We start from the raw sequence: 19681 nt of genomic DNA on the forward strand, positions 1-19681 counted from the left end.
TCATATAGCCAGCTCTCTGCCTAAACAGCAAAGCAGTGTCTTTCTTTTTTTTAAATTTATTTATTTATTTATTTGAGGGTGAGAGAGAATGCACAAGCAGGGAGAGGGGCAGAGGAAGAGGGAGAGGGAGAGGGAGAGGGAGAGGGAGAGAATTTCAAGGCGACTTCCTGCTGAGCACAGAGCCTGATGAGGGGCTCAATCTCACCACCCTGAGATCATGACCAAAATGAAGAGTTGGCCGCTTAATCAACTGAGCCACCTAGCCTCCCCAGGTGTCTTTCTTTTACCTCACAGTGTGAGGAGGTTGCAGATCCCAGATTTCTAGGAGTTTGGAGGCTTATTTATTTTTAAGATTTTATTTATTTATTCGTGAGAGACACAGAGGGAGAGAGGCAGAGACATAGGCAGAGGAGGAAGCAGGTTCCATGCAGAGAGTCTGGTGTGGGACTCGATCCCAGGACCCCAGGATCATGCCCTGGGCCGAAGGCAGGCACTAAACTACTGAGCCACCCAGGCATCTCGAGTTTGGGGACTTATGCTGGAATTGTCAGATCATAGGCATGTGACATCTCATAGCTGGAAACTCACTGCACGATCCATCCCTTTGCTCTTTCTGGGTGGAAGTGCTGAAGTCTGGGCAGTTGAAGGGTCTTGACCAAACTTATCCACCGCAAGGGACAGGCTGTCCCTGCTTGGAATTGTCTTTGCAAATGTGAGCTGACCCCCTCTTTAGGGTGGGACTATTGTACAGTGCTGCCTTGAGCCTTAAAAGTCCACAGATAAGAGTGCATATCTTTTCCCTGTGGGAGAAGAAAGATGTTTGTAGAGGAGTCTAAAATCTTATTTAGACTAAATCGATCTAAAAGTCCACTCCTCCAATGAAATCACCATTGACAATTGTACAGCTATCCTGATCTTTCCCATGACTTTATATGCAAATATAGTAGCTATAGAGGAAGCATAGTAGAGTGCTGTTGTATTCCTATAGGTCTTTTAATCATACAGATTTGAAGTAATGCTAATAAAATATTAATAATCTAATAGCCCCAAATTTAAAATAATACAAATTCATTAAATTATAAATTTAAAATATACAGGACTCGTAGAATAGTAAAGCTGACATGCTTTGCTTGCAATTCAAGATAGTGTCCCTCTAGTTGATATTCAGATGTTAATTCCATTCTTTAGATTCCTGTGAATGAACCATGTCTGGAGTATCCACACTGTTCTGTACTGTTATGTTTGTGGGTTTGTCTTTGTTTGTTTTTAAAAAGACTTTATTTATTTATTTGAGAGAGAGAAAGAGATAGCAAGAGAGAGCATGAGCGAGGGGCAGAGGGGGAGGGAGAAGCAGGGTCCCTGCTGAGCAGATGCTTATTGATTGAGCCACCCAGGCACCCCTGTCTTTGTTCATTTTTAAAAGCACGTATTTGTTGATATTCTTTAGAGTACACAAGCAAATAAAAAAAGGACCCTATCATGTATTTATCTGGTAGTATACTTTGATTCCAAAATCGATTATGAACATTGTAACATGTGAGTTATTTACCTTACATTATTGTTATAAATGACCACCACTGGGGTGCCTGGGTGGCTCAGTGATTGAGTGTCTGTCTGCCTTTGGCTCAGATTGTGATCCCGGGATCCTGGGATTGAGTCCCACATTTGGCTCCATGTGAGGAGCCTGCCTCTCCCTCTGCCAATGTCTCTGTCTCTTTCTCTGTGTCTCTCATGAATAAATAAAATATTTTTTAAAAATGGCTACCACCTTGTGCAAAATATTTTGCACATTCATTGACTAGACATTTAAATAGTCTATAAATTTATATTGCTTCCATTATTTTTCTATTATAAGTAAGTTGAATGTGATTCATATACATACATCATTGGGTCATTATTTCATTAACATTCACTACAAAGTATGGAATTACTAGATCAAAGGGTAGTTTTTGTTAATAGAGTAGCTTCCAGAAAGTTTGTATGAGTTATCCTCATACTAGACATGAGAGAAATGAATATTTTTCTAAGTTTGTACCTACCCTGGATATTAGTATTATTTTACCCTTTTCAAATTTTATTTTCCAAAAATATCTTTTTAAAAAATTATTTATCTTAAGTAATCTCTATATCCAACACGAGGGTCGAACTCACCACCCCAAGATCAAGAGTCTTATTCTCCTAAGAGTGAGTCAGTCAAAAATGTCCTAAACATTGCATGTCTGTTGTTTGTCATGAAGGACTTTTTCATATATTTATCATTCACATACAACTTGTCTTACTAATTCCCTTTTCATATCTTAAAGGAGTGACAATAGTAATGCTGATCTTCCCAATGATTTGTAAGAGCTGTTAATAAATTAAGATCACAGAATCTTTTCCTGGTTTGTCTTTAAGCTTTCTTCCAATTTTTAATCTGAAACTGAAATGTGTAACTTTCTAACATAAAACTAGTTAGTTTTCAGCTTAATGATTTCTTAGTGTGCTGTCCCGTGTTTTCCCATCCATGGATTGTATATTCTGAAATTCACTTATCCTTTAAGAATTTGCCTTTGAAAAAAAAAAAAAAAGAATTTGCCTTTGAGGGGATCCCTGGGTGGCTCAGCGGTTTAGCGCCTGCCTTTAGCCCAGGGCGCGATCCTGGAGTCCTGGGATCAAGTCCCACGTTGGGCTCCCTGCATGGAGCCTGCTTCTCCCTCCTCCTGGCCTCTCTCTCTCTCTGTCTATCATAAATAAATAAACCTTATAAGAAAAAAGAATTTGCTTTTGAATTTTAAAATCTTGAATCCAGGTGAAACATACTCTGATGTGTGAGCTAGGAACTTAACCTTAATTGTATTTGAGCGTGGTCACTGTTTGAGCTAATCATGTATTACATACTTGATTCTCCCACCAATCTCAAAGTCCCCTTCATCAGCGTTACAGTGCCCTCCACCTGTTCTCTGGCTCCTCATGAGCCCTTTTTATTTTTTCTTTATGGTAAAACTGTCAGAAGGATGCACTACTACCGGTTCAGGATAGTCATCTCTGGGAAAAAGTGGGAGATACTTTCGTTTTTAGTGTCTGTGTATTTTGGCTTAAAACTTCAGTTTTTGTGTATTATGTCTTAGACGTTTATTTGTCTTTATTTCATTTTCATTCACATCTTTAAAAATTGCTTGGCTGGGCAACTGATTGCAAGGGCTATTTTTTAGAAATATTTTATTTATTTATTCATGAGACAGAGAGAGAGAGAAAGAGAGAGAGAGAGAGAGAGAGAGAGAGAGAGGCAGAGACACAGGCAGGGGGAGAAGCCAGGAGCCTGACGTGCCGGGAGCCTGACGCGGGACTCGATCCCAGGACTCCCAAGATCACACCCTGGGCTGAAGGCAGGCGCCGAACCGCTGAGCCACCCTGGCTGCCCAACAAGGGCTACTTTGGTTAAAATTTTTCATCTATATTCCCGAGTGTGTCTGCCTTGTTTGGCAGCTTTGGGGAGGCCCCTCACCACCTGGCAGGAGAGGTGGCGGAGCTGGGGTTGGGGAGACTTGGGAGCCTCGAGGTGATGTGGAAGCGTGGAGGGGTGGGAGTGGGGTGATGTGGGGACAGGCTGGGATGGGATCGAGGTGACATGCAGGCAGGGTGAGGTGCGAGTAGGGTGATGTGGGGTGGGGTGGGGTGGGAGTGGGATGACATGGGGGCGGGGCGCGGTGGGAGTGGGGTAACTAAGTGGGGTCTTAGTTGGGTAGGAGTCCAGGTGATGTGGGAACGGAGTGGGGTTGGAGTCAGGGCGAAGTTGGGGAGGGGCGGGGAAAGTAGGAGAAGGGTGATGTGGGAGGTGGGGTGGGGTAAGAGTGGTGACAAGGGGGCGGGCGGGGTGAGAGTGGGCTGATGTGGGGGCAGAGTGCGGTGGGAGTCGGGGTGAAGCTGGGGAGGGGCGAGGGGTGGACGTGGGGCGATGCGGGGGCGGGGCCTCCGCGGGGCTCCCTGCGCGCCAGGCCGGCGGGCGTCGGGCTCAGTGCGCAGGCGCGCTTCTCTCCGCCGCGGGGCGTGCTGGGGGTCTGGGGCCTGCCCAGGGCGGTGCGGGTGCGGGTGCGGGTGCGGGTGCGGGTGCGGGTGCGGTCGCGCGAGGGCGGGCAGTGTGTCCCAGAGGACCTGGCCGAGGTCCGCGCTGGCGGCCTCGGGCTGCGGCGCGGGGCGTGGGAAGGGGGGCAGCAGACCCCGGCCCGCTGCGCTCGCCCCCTCCCGGCGGGGGCAGTATCCACCCGGAATAAGGGCGCCTCGGGGGGGGGGGGCCGAGCGCACGCGCAGGGAGGGAGGCTGCGCTCGCCGCGGGAGTCTCCATCCTCGTAGGTGCCGAGGGGGCCCGACTGCGGCCCGGAGGACCGCGCGCCGGCCGCCCCCGGCGGGGGGCTCGCCGAGGTAGGACCGGGACCCGGTGCCGTGCCGTGCATGCCCTACACCCGTCAGAGCCCGGCACCGAGGCCCCACACGCGTGACCGAAATGCGCGTGTGACTCCTGGGGCTCCTTAGGGTTTCCCTGGGTTGGTGCGCGACTGGGCGCGCGGGAGCCGCGGGGCCGCTCCGCCGTGGACCGCCCCCCGGCCCCCGCCCCCTCCCCAGGCGCGGGGGACCCGCCTCTGCGCTGTCCAGGGGCTGAGCGCGCTTCTGGGCGGCCAGCCCGCCTTTGTCCTCGGGCCCCTGCTTTGGGCTCCTTGAGAGCAGCCGCGTGTCCTCAGGGAGGCGGGTCTGGGGCCCCCGATGAAGGCTCCAGCTGGAGGGGGTTTGTCCCCCCGGCTCTCCTGGAACAAAGCAGCTCCACTGAGGCAAGAAGAGCCTGGCTTCGGGAACAGGAATCTCGCCGGGAGGAACCCACCCTCTTGGAGTTGCAGAAGAGAGGCAGAAAGAGCGAGCCTAGGGCGCACGCCACGGCTCGGGTGGCTTCACATTCAGAAGCTGTGAGTCACTCTGCAGTTGGGAGGAGGGAGCCGGGGCCAGGTGCTGGCAGGGGACCCGCTGTGTGACAGATGTCACCTCCTCGGCTCTACAGCTGGGAAGCTCTTATTTCCGCCCCATCCTGAAGGCACTCTTTCCTCCTTTCATTCTCCACTGATTCTTTCCAGAAGGTGGGCAGCTCTCTGACAGCGACTAGTCACCAGGTCAGGCATCTGGAGATGTGTTCTTGTGCCTTCCTGATCTTACAGGGTCAGGTGTCATAGTTCACGGAGAGTTTGCCAGGTTTTCTGGTTTTGTCTCATTTGACAGAAAAGGGGAAAAGAACCTGAAAGGGGAAATGACTCGTGTAGGATCCCTAAGATTTGAATAGAAGCCGAAGTCCCTGACCCCTGGCTTGGTGCTGTCCACGCAATCACATCAAAATAAGTTTCCTCTTTTTTTTTTTTTTAAGATTTTTATTTATTTATGCATAGAGATGCAGAGGGGGGTGGGGCAGAGACACAGGCAGAGGGAGAAGCAGGCTCCATGCAGAGAGTCTGACGTGGGACTCGTTCTCAGGTCTCCAGGATCACGCCCTGGGCTGCAGGCGGCACTAAACCGCTGCGCCATTGGGGCTGCCCAAAATAAGTTTTTTCTTAAAAGATCCTTTGAGGTCTGCCCAGAGTCCCGGGATCAAGTCCTTCATCCACCTCCCCACATGGAGACTGCTTCTCTCTCTGCCTGTGTCTCTGTCTCTTTATGTCTTTAATAAATGAATAAATGAGATCTTTAAAAAAGGATCTTTTGAGAAACAGTGTTTTTTTAAGGACTTATGTTTAAGGTACCTATCCCTTTTTCCAAAGCTTTGAGGATTCTTGGACTCAAGGGCTGAATATTATTGTCAGTAAATCAGATACACAAAATAGCCTTTAAGGTTTGTTTTCCCCTGCAACATCAGTTGTTTTATTTTGTTTTTTAAATTATTTAGAAAGAGAACACGTGCAAGTAGGAGAGATGGAGAGGGAGAAGAAGCAGGAGAACCCCAAGCAGGTCCTGATCCCTGGGATCAAGTGGGGCTCAATCCTACAACCCTGGCTGGACCCAGAGTCGATGGCTCAGCCAACTGAGCCGCCCAGGTGTGCCCTGCAAGATCAGTTTTAATGAAGACATTGTATTTCTTATTTTGACCTGCAGGTATTTGCTTAATAGTTCTGTTTTTAGGGGCACCTGGGTGACTCGGTTGACTCTTGATTTCTGCTCAGGTCATGATCTTGGGGTCATAGGATCAAGCCTCTTGTTGGGCTCTGCACTCAGCGCAGAGTCTGCTTGTCCCTCTCTGCTCACGGCCGCCCCCCTCACCCCCCACTCCCCAAGCTCTCTCTCTCAAACAAATAAAATCTTAAAAAAAAAAAAAAGTCTTGTTTTAAACGTTTCTGTGTTAGTGGGAGAGGGACATAGCTAAAGCAGTAGGAAATATTGCAGGTTTAAGGAGTCACAAAGGGACAGATGTTACCTTCCTTCTCTTCTCCAGGATTGGAGATTACCTAGCTGGTGTGTAGAAGTTTGTACAAGAATCAAGGTGCTACAGGGCCGGCCAGCTGTCATTATCCTGTTGCTTTTTACTTGTCTTATAGGTATGCCTTCCCAGGTTTTGACATTCTTTCAACAACAACAGAAAATGAACAAATCCCAGGTGAGTTGTTTCTTTCCTTCATTCCCTGTTTCATTTTCCAGGAGATTTTGTGAGTTTTGTAAGTGTGTTCATATCTTAAAGTAGAATAGTAGAAATAGATAAAAAGCTAATTCTGGGTAAATGATGAGTGAGTGGTACCTGTGTAGCCTGCAGTGTTGGCTGTAAGTCATGTGACCTCACAGTCATCAAAGGTTTGTCCTTTGAGTTTCCTGACCTACGTAGGATTTTTAGTGACCACAAAGAGGAACCAGCCAGTTACTCCTGGGACAGAAAGACTTAGTGACTCTGGAGTCTGGAAAAAAATGTCTTTGAAGTTCTTCAGGTCGTAAGAACCTTATGGTGACCCCCTGCTGTCTGTAGTCCTTCTTTACTGGAAGTAGAGGTCAGAACTCAGGTTTTATTAGGACCAAAGTGCTTCTGGGCTCTGGAGAGCTTACTGAACATCCGCTCTGATCTGGTGACAAAACCCTAAGGCTGTCTGGAGGCATGAAAGAAATGGATGGCTTTTTCTTCACTCCTTAAAGAGTTGGAAAGCAGGTTGTTCAAACTTAGAGTGTTTGGTAAATGCTTATGCACTATCCATTCACATTTCTTTTACTTTTTAAAAAATATTTTATTTATTTACTTGGCGGGGGAGGGAGAAGCAGGCTCCTCACTGAGCAGGGAGCACAACATGAGGCTGGATCCCAGGACCCTGGGATCATGATCTGAGCTGAAGGCAGACGCTTAACTGACTGAGCCACCCAGATGCCCCTGCATTTCTTTTATTATGATAAAATATATATAACAGAATTCACCATTTTATTTTATTTTTTAAAAAATTTTTTAAATTTTTATTTATTTATGATAGTCACATAGAGAGAGAGAGAGGCAGAGACACAGGCAGAGGGAGAAGCAGGCTCCATGCACCGGGAGCCCGACGTGGGATTCGATCCCGGGTCTCCAGGATCGCGCCCTGGGCCAAAGGCAGGCGCTAAACCGCCGTGCCACCCAGGGTTCCCAGAATTCATCATTTTAACCATTTAACCATAAGCATACAGTTTGGTGGCATGAATTACATTATGTTGCACATCTGTCACATCTACTTTCATAGCCCCAGACAAATCCCTGTAATACTTAATCAGTAAGTCCTAGCCCCCCTAGTCACTGGTAACCAAATCTACTTTCTGACTCTATGAATTTCCATATTCTAGATATTTTGTATAAGTGGAATTACAAAAGGAATCTTTGTCCTTTTGTGTCTGGCATCCTACACTTAATATTTTTCAGGGTTCATCCATGTTGTAGCATATATCAGAACTTTTTTCCTTCCAGTGTCTGAATATTGTTCAGATACATTGTACAGATGCATGACCTCTTGTTTTCCATTCATGTGGGTTTTTTTTTAAAGATTTTATTTATTTATTCATGAGAGACAGAGAGAGGCAGAGACATAGGCAGAGGGAGATGCAGGCTCCCCATAGGGAGCCTGATGTAAGACTTGATCCCAGGGATCAGGACCTAAGCCAAAGGCAGAGGCTCAACCTCTGAGCCACCCAGGTGCCCCCATGCATGTGTTAATGGACACTTGGGATTGTTTCCATCTTTTGGCCCTTAGTGCTGAGTATCTGTTTATCTGTTCACATTTTAATCCCCTGGATGAAACCTCACTTCCCTACTACTTGCCTAAATGTGTCCTGATAAAGCTTGGCAGTAATGTCTTTACAGTGGACTCCAATGGATGTTTTCCAGACCTTACTTTACTCTTTTCCAGACCTTACTTTTTCTACTCTGATTTCTTTGTCTCCCTCATGGCATCTTCCTCCTCTTTTGCCCATTCTCGTGGCTTATCCCCAAATTTCCATCCTTCACTCTCTCCTGTAAGCCTGCCAGTCCTTTCTATTTTATACACTCCGTGGTGGTAGTACCAAGTTTTATTATAGCCTGGGCCCTTCTCTTACATCTTGTCCTTCTATGTGCAGGTGACTAGAGGCACCTTTGTTTCTGCAGTTCCAAAATTAAAATGGTTATTTACTGCTTCCTCCCTTGCTGTTGGATGATGGTCCATCTGTGGGACACAGTTAAGGAAGCACCAGAATGGGATTCATCCCAGCCTTCCCTTCCTTAGCCATATCCTGTGTGTAGCTCAGCTTTACTACTTTTAAGACGTCAGCAGTTCTTAAACCTGTTCTTCCTACAGAATTCCTCCTCCCTTATCAGAGCTTAATTTTCTCTCCCCTGGACTGTTGGAACAGCTACTTGCTTCTTTCTCCCCCAGGTTAGGTCTGTCCTCCTGAATAATTATTCTGAAATGTTATTCAGGGGCACCTGAGGTGACTCAGTTGAGGGTCTGGCTCTTGATTTCAGCTCAGGTCATGATCTCATGGGTTGTAGGATTAAGCTCTGCATCAAGCTCTGCGCTTGGTGGGAAGTCTGGTTGAAGATTCTGTTCCTCTGCCCCTTACGCCACACCCACATGCATGTTCTTTCTCTCTCTCTAAAAATAAATAAATCTTTAATATGAAATGCTGTTCAGATTATGCCATTGTAATATGGAGACCCTTGAGTAGCTTCCTACCACCTGTAGGGCCAAGGCTAAGTTCTATATAAAATTAAGGCTGTCGGGGATCCCTGGGTGGTGCAGCGGTTTGGCACCTGCCTTTGGCCCAGGGCGCGATCCTGGAGACCCGGGATCGAGTCCCACATCGGGCTCCCGGTGCATGGAGCCTGCTTCTCCCTCTGCCTGTGTCTCTGCCTCTCTCTCTCTCTGTGACTATCATAAATAAATAAAAATTTTTAAAAATTTTTTTAAAAAATTAAGGCTGTCGAGAGTGTGACCACTTCCTATTTCCCTGTTTTATTAAAAATGTTTTTTTGGTTTGGAAACTCTTTACACCTTATTCAACATTGGCTTACTGGACATTTGTTCAATGTACCAGACACTGAATTGTGTTCCACAGACTCCACTCGAAATGATGTAGAAACCTGGTGCTTTTCTTTTTTTTTTTTTTTTTTTTTAATTTTTGTTTATTTATGATAGTCAGAGAGAGAGAGAGGCAGAGACACAGGCAGAGGGAGAAGCAGGCTCCATGCACCGGGAGCCCGACGTGGGACTCGATCCCGGGTCTCCAGGATCGCGCCCTGGGCCAAAGGCAGGCGCCAAACCGCTGCGCCACCCAGGGATCCCCACCTGGTGCTTTTCTAATGGAATTCATAGTTTAGTGAAGAAGGTGGCATTTTAAAAGTAAACCTGTCGTGTTACTCTTTGGTGATTCCAATTCTGACATAGCTCCCTAAACATGTGGGGTTACTACCTGCCTGTGCATTTTTTTCACTTCCCTGCTCTGCAGGCTGACTTTGACCCTTACTGCATTTCCTTTTCGGAGTCTCAGAGCTCCACTGGGGGAGCCAGGAAACCTTCTTCTCCTCTCTCTTTGTCTGCCTCTAGATTAATTGCCTTTCTCCTCTGTGTTTCCATAATACTCCATGCTGTCCCTGTAACTGTACTTTGTCCATTGTGCAGAAATGACTCGTGTCGACAGAGCATTATCCCTTCAAAGTCCAGATGCACATTGTGTTCATCTTTATACTTTAATTTCCTCACCCTGTGCCTCACCCCTCGTAGGTGCTTGACACATATTTGTGGCGACTAGACAATCGGTAGGCTTTGTCTTCTTTGGGAACCAAACTCTGCTCTTACTGGGTAAACCATCCTGCCTGAACACCCAGCAGGACCATCTGGGAGAACTGGGGTTTCCTTTCCCTTCTCTGAATGCTGTCTCAGATCATGCAGGGTGGAGTTTTGTTGTTGCTATTTAAGAACTTATTTTTTGTTAGAGCAACGTTAGGTTTATAGCAAAATTGAGCAGAAGGTACAGAGATCTCTCATGTACCCCAGCCACCCCCCTCCAATCACACTCTTCCCTATTATCAACCTCCTCCCAGCAGAATGGTACATTTGTTATAATTGATAAACCTATCTTGACATATAATCACCCAGAGTCCATAGTTTATGTTAGGGTTTACACTTGGTGTTCACTCTGTAAATTTTTGACAAATGTATAACGTGTATCCACCATTACAGTATCATACAGAGTACAGTGACTCTTGAACAACACATCAGGGGCACCAATTCCTTGCTCTAAGATTTATATATAACTTTAACTCCCCCAAAACTTAATTACTAATAGCCTACTATTGGCTAGAAGCCTTGCAGATAACGTAAGCTAGAGAAAAAGAAAATGTCATTAAAATCCTAAGGAAGAGAAAATATATTTATAGTACTGTATTTAAAAATCTTGAGTATAAGTGGACTCATGCAGTTTAAACCCTATTGTTTAGGGGTCAAGTGTGTTTTCACTATGCTTAGAAATCCTTTGTGCTTTACCTCCTAATCCCTCCCTTTTCCCTCCCCCTGGGAACCACTGATATTTGTATTGTCTTCATAGTTTTGCCTTTTCCATGTCACATAGTTGGAATCATATAGTATGTAGCCTTTTTAGATGAGCTTCTTTTACTTAGCTGTATGCATTTATGATTCCTCCATGTCTTTTCGTAGCTTGATAGCTCATTTTGTTTTATTTTATTTATTTTTATTTATTATTTTTTAAATAAAGATTTTATTTATTTATTCATGAGAGATACAGAGAGAAAGAGAAGCAGAGACACAGGCAGAGAGAGAAGCAGGCTCCATGCAGGAAGCCTGACGTGGGACTCGTTCCAGGGACTCCAGGATCACGCCCCAGGCTGGAGGCGGTGCCAAACCCCTGAGCCACCTGGGCTGCTTGCTCATTTCATTTTAGCACTGAATAATGTTCCACAATCTGGATGGACCCCAGTGTATTTATCCACTCACTTACTGAAAGACATCTTAGTTGCTTTGAAGTATTGGCAGTTGTAAAAAAAGCTGAAATAAACGTCCATGTGCAGGTTTTGGCAGGTTTTTATGAGGACACAAGTTTTTAACTTTATTGGCTAAATACCAAGGAGTGTGATTGCTGGATTCAATGGTAAGACTTCGTTTAGTTTTGTAAGAACTGATTCCTCCATTCGTTTAGCCTAACTGGCTTCCACACTGGCTGTACCGTTTTGCATTCCCACCAGCATTGAATGAGAGTTCCTGTTGCATCCTGACCAGTATTTGGTGTTATCAGTGTTCTAGATTTAGGGCATCATCCTAATAAACGTGTAGTGGTATTTTGCTTTAATTTACATTTCCCTAATGACATACGATGTGGAGTACCTTTTCATATGCTAATTTGCCATCTATGTGTGTTTGGTGAAGTGTACCTTAAGATCTTGAGTTGTTTGTTTTCTCAGTGTTGAGGGTGCTTTTTATTTATTTATTATTTTTTTTGAGGGTGCTTTTTAGAGTTTGTTTATAAGTAATCTCTATGCCATGAGCTCAGGAGTTGCATGTTCTTCTGACTGAGCCAGCCAGAGACCCCTGTTACTGTCAAGTTTTAAGGTTCTTTGTATATTTTGGATAAGTTCTTTATCAGATATGTTTATTGCAAATATTTTCTCTCAGTCTGTGGCTTGTCTTTGCATTCTCTTGACAGTATCTTTCACAAAGCAGAAAGTTTTAATTTTAATGAAGTCCCACTTATCAGTTCTTCTGTGGATCATGCCTTTGGAGTTCACCAAAGTGAACCCATTCACCAGTGAAGTATACCAACTATAACAGTGAATTCATCTCTTTTTCCTTGTAGTTCTATCAGTTTTTTCCTCATCTATTTGACACTTTGTTAGGCACGTTAAAGAGTTAAGCCCGTTAAACTCATTAAAGAGTTATTACCTTTTCCTGGAGAATTGACCCTTTTAATCATTATGAAAGCTTCTCTTTATCCTTGATAGCATCTCTTACTTTGAAGTCTGCTCTATCTGAAAATATTATAGTCCTTCCTGCTTTCTTTTGATTAGTATTAGCATGGTCTATCTCTCCAACCATGTACATTTGATAGGGGTTCCTTCTTACCTTTAATGCAGTTTTTTCCCAGTTTTTTAAATTCTAGTGTATAAAATTTACCATTTTATTTGTTTTTTTTTAAACTTTTTTCCATTTTAATTATTTTTAAGAGTACAGTTTAGTGGTATTAATACATTTATAATGTGTAACCATCACCACATCCATTCCCATAACTCTTTTAATCTTATAAAACTAAAGCTCTGTGCCTATTGAACAATAACTTTTTATTCTTCCCTTCCTCTTGTCCCTAGCAACCACCATTCTATTCTGTCTCTATGACATTATTTAATGTAAGTTATGTCATACAGTATCTTTCCTTTTGTGGCTGGCTTATTTCACTTAACATAATATTTTGAAGGTTCATCTATAGTGTAGCATGTATCAGAACATCCCTCCTTTCTATGGCTGAATAAAACTCTTTTATGTATATACCATATTTGTTTATTCATTCATCTGTCGATGATCACTTAGGTGGCTTCCACATTTAGCTATTGTGAATAATGCTGCTATAATTACAGGTGTAAATATTTCTTCAAGACCCTGCTTTCACTTCTTTTGGGTATATACCCAGAAGTAGAATTACTGGGTCACATGGTAATTCTGTTTTTCACTTTTTTGCAGAACTACCATGCCCTTCCATAGAGGGCTGTACCATTCCACATCCCCAACAACAGTGTGCAAGGGATTCAATTTCTCCACATTCTCTCCAGTGCTTGTTTTTTTGTGTGTGCGTGTTTGTATGTGTTTTATAGTAGCCATCCTAATGGGTGTGAGGTGGTATTTCATTGTAGTTTTAATTTCCATTTCCCTAATTACCAGTGATGTCGAACATGTTTTCATGTGCTTATTGGCCATTTGTGTATCTTTGGAAAAATGTCTGATCAAATATTTTGCCCTTTTTTTAAAAAAAAAAAAACAAGTTTGTATGTATTCATTCATGAGAGAGACACAGAGAGAGACAGAGACATAGGCAGAGGGGGAAGGAGGCTCCCTGTAGGGAGCCTGATGTGGGACTGAATCCCAGGACCCTGGGATCACGCCCTGAGTCAAAGGCTCAACCACTGAGCCACCCGCTCAACCACTGAGCCACCCAAGTGTCCCTTTGCCTATTTTTGAATTGGATGTTTGCCGTTTTTGTGGTGGTGGTGTTTTTTTAAAGGAGTCTTCTATGTATTCTGGGAGCTAATGCCTTATCAGATATATAATTTGCAAATATTTTGTCCCATTCTGTGGGTTGCATTTTACTCTGTTGATAGTGTCTTTTGATGCACAAAAGTCTTAATTTTCAGAAAGTCCACAATTTGTCTTTTTTCTTTTGTTTCCTATGCATCATATCCGAGAAATTATAGCCAGATCTAGTGTCATAGAGATTTTGCCTTATGTTTTTTTTCTAAGAATTTTACAGTGTTAAATAGTACATTTAAGTCTTTGATCTACTTTAAGTTAATTTTTGTATGTGGTGTTATGTAGGAGTCTAGCTTCATTCTTTGCCTGTGGATACCCAATATGTCTAGCACCATTTGTTGAAAATGCTGTCATTTACCCATTGAATGGTCTTGGCACCCTTATAAAAAATTGGGACACCTGATGGCTCAGCAGTTTAGTACCTGCCTTCGGCCCAGGGCGTGATCCTGGAGTTCCAGGATGGAGTCCCACATCGGCCTCCCTGCATGGAGCCTGCTTCTCCCTCTGCTTGTGTCTCTGCCTCTCTGTGTGTGTGCCTCTCATGATTAAATAAATAAAATATTTTTTAAAAAAAATTATCTGACCACATATGTAAGGGTTTAATTCTGGGCTCTCTATCCATTGGTTTATCTATTTGTGTACCTGTGCCACACTGTTTTCGTTTCTGTAGCTTTGTAGTGAGTTTTGTAATAAGGAGTGTGAGTCCTCCATTTATTTTTCAAGATTGGTTTTGGTATTTGGGGTCTCTTGAGATTCCATGTGAATTTTACGATGAGTTTTTCTATTTTTGTAAACAAAATCACTGGGATTTTGATAAGGATTTCATCGATTCTGTAGATGGCTTTGGATAGTATTGACATTTTCACAATATTAGGTTCTCCAATCCATGAATATGGGTTGTGTTCCCACTTAGCTATGTCTTTTATTTCTCTAAACAGTGTTCTGTGGCTTTCATTGTACAATTTTTCACCTCCTTTGTTAATTCCTAAGTATTTTATTCTCTTTGATTCTCTTGTAAATGAGATTGTTTTTATAATTTCCTTTTCAAATTGTTGTTAGTGTACAGAAATGCAGCTGCTTCCTGTGTGTTGATTTGTATCCTTCCCACTACTTTGCTGAATTCACTTATTAGCTCTAGTAGTTTTGTGTGTGTGTGTGTGTGTGTGTGTGTGGACTCTTTAGGATTTTCTACGTATAAGATCTACCATTTGCAAGTAGATATAATTTTACTTCTTTCTTTCCAATTTGAATGTTACCTTTCTTTTCTTTTCTTTGTTTCCCCCACCTTTTTTTTTTTTTACATAATTGCTTTGTCTAAAATTTCCAGTACTAGATTGAATAGAAGTGGTGCAGGTGGGCATCCTTGTCTTGTTCCTAATGTTAGAGGAAGAACTGTGCTTCCACCAGTAAGTGTGATGTTTGCTGTGAACTTTTCATGTACTACTTTCATTATGTTGCAGTGGGTTCCTACTTTCTTGAGTCTTTTTTTTTAAGATTTTATTTATTTGTTTATTTATTTATTTATTTATTTATTTATTTATTTATTTATGAGGGGGGGGGGCAGAGAGGCAGAGACACAGGCAGAGGGAGAAGCAGGCTCCATGCAGGAAGCTTGACGTGGGACTCGATCCCAGGTCTCCAGGATCACACCCTGGACTGAAGGTGGCACTAAACCGCTGAGCCACCGGGCTGCCCTCTTGAGTCTTTTTATAATGAAGGTGGGTGTTGGATTTTCTCAGATGCTTCTGCATAAGTTGAGATTACTGTGTTTTTTCCCCTTCATTCTGTTACTGTATGGTATATTGTGTTGATTGATTTTCATATATATTTTTTGATTTTCATATTTTGAACCATCCTCACATTCCAGGAATAAACCACACTTGGTCATGGAATGTAGTCCTTTTTATATGCTTTTGAATTTGCTTTGCTAGTATTTGTTGAGGATTTTTGCTTCAGTGTTCATAAGGGATAATGGTCTGTAGGTTTCTTGCAGTGTCTTTTCCTGGCTTTGGTATCAAAGTGATGCTAGCCTCACAGAATTAGTTAGGAAGTGTTCAGTCCCCTTCAATTTTCTGGAAACATTTGAGATGGGTTGGTATTAGTTCCTCTTTAAATTTTTGGTAAAATGAAACAGTGAAGCTGTGAGGTCTAGGACTTGTGTTTGTTGGGATATTCCCCGTTGCTGACCCAGTCTCCTTACCAGTTATCTATTCAGATCATCTATTTTCCTTCTGATTTAGTCTTGACTGGGTTTTGTGTTTCTAGGATTTTGTCCATTTCCTCTTGGTTATCCAGTTTGTTGGCATACAGTTGTTCATAGTACTCTCTTATAAACCTTTTTCTACCAACAGAACTGGTAGAAATGTCCTTATTTTCATTTCTGATTTTAGTAATTTGAATCTTCTTGTTTCCCTTAGTCCATTTAAGTAAAAGCTTGTCTGTTTTGTTCATCTCTTCAAAAAACTGGCTTTTGTTTTCATTTTATCCATTGTTTTTCTTTTTTGTTTATTTTTGTTTATTTCTATTTTTATTATTTCTTTCCTTCAGCTGGGTTTGGGTTTAATTTCTTCTTTTTCTGATTCCTCAAGTTATAAAGTTGTTGATTTGAGAGCTGTAACAGTGATTGCTTTCATGTCCTCTCTGGCTCCTCATTCTTCAGTGTCATACCTGCCACCTGCAGAGGGCCCAGGATGTTCCATTGTAAAGGAAACAGTAGGTTGTCTATACTTAACTTTTAGCCAGGGGGAAAAAAAAAGATAAATTAAGCTTATCATTATTATGTGAATTAGCAGAATGTATATATTATCTATCAAGAAATAAAGTAAATTGGGCAGCCTGGGTGGCTCAGTGTTTTAGTGCTGCCTTCAGCCCAGGGTGTGATCATGGGGCCCCGGGATTGAGTCTCACGTCGGGCTCCCTGCATGGAGCCTGCTTCTCCCTCTGCCAGTGTCTGTGCCTCTCTGTTTTTCTCTGTGTCTCTCATGAATAAATAAATGAAATCTTAAAAATAAATAAATAACTTGGAGGTACCCAAAACTTATCGCTAGGATGGGGTGAACTATTTTGGAGTCATTAAAGTATAGGAATAAAGCCAGACTTGTTCTGTAATGTCTCTTTGGACACCTGTGCAGATCTTTATCTTCTTACAGTCCTACATACCATTCTCCTGTCACACTTCTGAGTGCTTCTCATGGCTCCTTGGCTCTGCTTATGTAGTGGTGCCACATCAGTGAAAATCTGCTATGTTCTGAAGCCCAACCTGACAACACAAAAGAACCGTATTTTCTACCATTATTTGATACTAATTGTAAATGACTCTAGCACAGTTCTTATGATACCTTATTACAGGATAAATGTTCCAAAATATGATTTGTCTCCTTATTAAGACTTAAGCTCCTGGGGCACCTGGGTGGCTCCATCAGTTGAGCATCTGACTTCTGATTTTGGCTCAGGTCATGATCTCAGGAGCCTGAGATCAAGCCCCCTGTCAGGCTCTGTGCTCAGTGGAGAGTCTGGTTCTCTCCTTTGCCCTCTGCTCCTCTCCACTTGCACATGCATGCACGTGTGCTCTCTCTCTGTCTCAAAAAACAGGATTGGCTTAGCTTAATCTTGGCAGGCTAGGACAATTTCAGAAACACAGGAGGAACTTTAGTTTTTTTGTTTGAATTAAGTTAATACTGGGTTTTCCCATCATATCACTTTATCCTACCGGGTATAAACAAGGGAAGGTATAGAATTGGCTGTACTATTTTATGGTAAACTCTCAAACATGTTAAGACTTATGTCGCTTTTTTTTTTTTAATTTTTATTTAATTATGATAGTCACAGAGAGAGAGAGGCAGAGACATAGAGGCAGAGGGAGAAGCAGGCTCCATGCACCGGGAGCCCAATGTGGGATTCGATCCCGGGTCTCCAGGATCGCGCCCTGGGCCAAAGGCAGGCGCTAAACCGCCGCGCCACCCAGGGATCCCAAGACTTATGTCCCTTATGTCTGTTTCATGTCACCCAATATTGATCTCTTTGGCTTGAACAGAAACGTGCTGGTCAGGGATCCGTGTCATTCAGGGACGTGACTGTGGAGTTTACCCGGGACGAGTGGCTACAACTGACAGGCACACAGAGGACACTGTACCGGGACGTGATGCTGGAGAACTACAGCCACCTGGTCTCCGTGGGTGAGGGGTGTTACCATGTGTTTTTTTTTCTTCTTTCATAGCTGCCAGAATTTGTGGGCTATTGGAGTGTTTAATGATACTGTGTGTACATCTCATGGGTCAAAGATGTTCCCATTTGGCACAGAAACAATATTGTGTTCATGCCTCCCTGATGAAAGGTGCAAACGAGCACCTTTATCATGTGGCTCCTGCAGCTGTACCTTCCTCATCCTCTAGGGGCCCTGATATCCATGCCACTTGTGACAAATTTTACCCTATATCCCACTCACAGGGTGTCACCTCACCAAACCAGAAGTGATCTTCAGGCTGGAGCAAGGAGAAGACCTGTGGCCATCAGAGGGAGAATTCCCAGACCAGGGTGATCAAGGTGAGTTAGTTATTATGGAGGAAGAAAGAAGCCCACAGAAATCAGGTCCCAGATGGCTTGGTTTTGAGGTTGGTGTGTGTCTCTGTAGTTCAGTTTTGGTCCCTCAGACTTTTGGATGTGGCTGAACAGCAAGCTAACAGGCCCCCCAATCACCTAAATTGCCCCCACACTGTCACTTGCAAATACCAGTGCTGCCATTTTCTGCCTTCTACTTGTCACTTGTATTCTTGGTGTTGGAGATATGCCCGTGAACATAACAATGTTCCTGAGCTCCTAGAGCTTACAAGCTAATAGGATAACATAGATGAAAATCAGAAAATTTACTAATCAAGTGGTGACAAGACCCTTGAAGAGAATTAAAGCAGGCTAAAAGGAGAGAGAGTGGGGTGTACTCTTTTAAAAGGTAGTCAGAGAATGCATTTTTGGTGAGGTGTGCATTAGATCAGGTAGCAGGATTCTGGGGGTTCCAGGCAGAAGGAACAGCTGGGCCATGCTCTTGTGGCAGGTGTTTGCTGAAATAGCAGCGGGCCATTATGGCTATAGGGATGCATTTGAGAGGGACGTTGGTAGGAGATGACTTCAGGGACATAGCCAGAGCCCCTATATCTTGCCCTCTAATATCCTACAGGGCAAGGTAAGGACTTTGATTCTGCTTTAGGTGAGGCGGACAACTGTTCATGGATTTCCACAGAAGAATATTTTAAAAGAATTTCTCTGGCTACCGTCCAAAGAAAATCAGAGATGGGCATAAGGGTAGTTGATGAAGGTAGAAGCAGAGACGGGATACAGAGCTGGCTCCCCCAGAGGACCACCAGAATCACCCGCTGATATGGCAGATTTGAATTGATTGCTCACACTGACAGTCTCATACTGCCTTGGAGGAAAGTGAACAAAGTCAGGTTATTTATAGGATTTGAGGGCATGGTTTCAGGTATATTTGTAACACAGGAGCTTGAGAACTATTGAGTAAGGGCCATAACCTAATAGTTTAGGATGTGTGGACACAACAAGGATTGAAGAGTCCTGGAGAATAAGTTTATTATTTACTGGAAAGTTGAACAATTAATTTAAAAGATTTTTGGGGAAGATTCTGAACTGAACAGTAAACTTACTTGCAACTTTTAGCTTCCTGGGCAGGTTTCCTGGAGTAGTAAAGTCTTGCTATGAAAACAGAATACTAATCAAGTTAACATAGATAGTGAGGGATCCCTGGGTGGCGCAGCGGTTTGGCGCCTGCCTTTGGCCCAGGGCGCGATCCCGGAGACCCGGGATCGAATCCCACATCGGGCTCCCGGTGCATGGAGCCTGCTTCTCCCTCTGCCTGTGTCTCTGCCTCTCTCTCTCTCTCCTTGACTATCATAAATAAATTAAAAAAAAAACACAACATAGTGAGTAGGCTGTGT

At 43.6% G+C, this 19681-nt stretch overlaps 2 protein-coding genes across 4 annotated transcripts in view; one reads left to right on the forward strand and one right to left on the reverse strand.

Moving 5' to 3' along the window:
- Positions 1-3761: 3761 nt before the first annotated feature.
- On the reverse strand, positions 3762-4430 carry LOC121487067 (vegetative cell wall protein gp1-like). The gene has a single exon (XM_041748516.1). It carries the CDS (start codon positions 4428-4430, stop codon positions 3762-3764), a length of 669 nt encoding a protein of 222 aa, XP_041604450.1.
- Positions 4431-4806: 376 nt separating this feature from the next.
- The window catches only part of LOC121486271 (zinc finger protein 33B-like), a 40122-nt gene continuing 25247 nt past the window's right edge, over positions 4807-19681 (forward strand). For all 3 annotated transcript variants that reach the window (XR_005986592.1, XM_041747124.1, XM_041747123.1), the window contains exons 1-4: positions 4807-4934; positions 6546-6604; positions 17770-17911; positions 18183-18278. Coding sequence is in view for 2 of the 3 variants with exons in the window: in XM_041747124.1 (XP_041603058.1) it covers positions 6548-6604; positions 17770-17911; positions 18183-18278 (295 nt within the window). In the remaining variant the exon portion in view is untranslated. The remainder of the gene's footprint in view (positions 4935-6545; positions 6605-17769; positions 17912-18182; positions 18279-19681) is intronic.

Source organism: Vulpes lagopus, chromosome 3, assembly GCF_018345385.1.
Source record: "Vulpes lagopus strain Blue_001 chromosome 3, ASM1834538v1, whole genome shotgun sequence".
Classification (NCBI taxonomy): Eukaryota; Metazoa; Chordata; class Mammalia; order Carnivora; family Canidae; genus Vulpes; species Vulpes lagopus.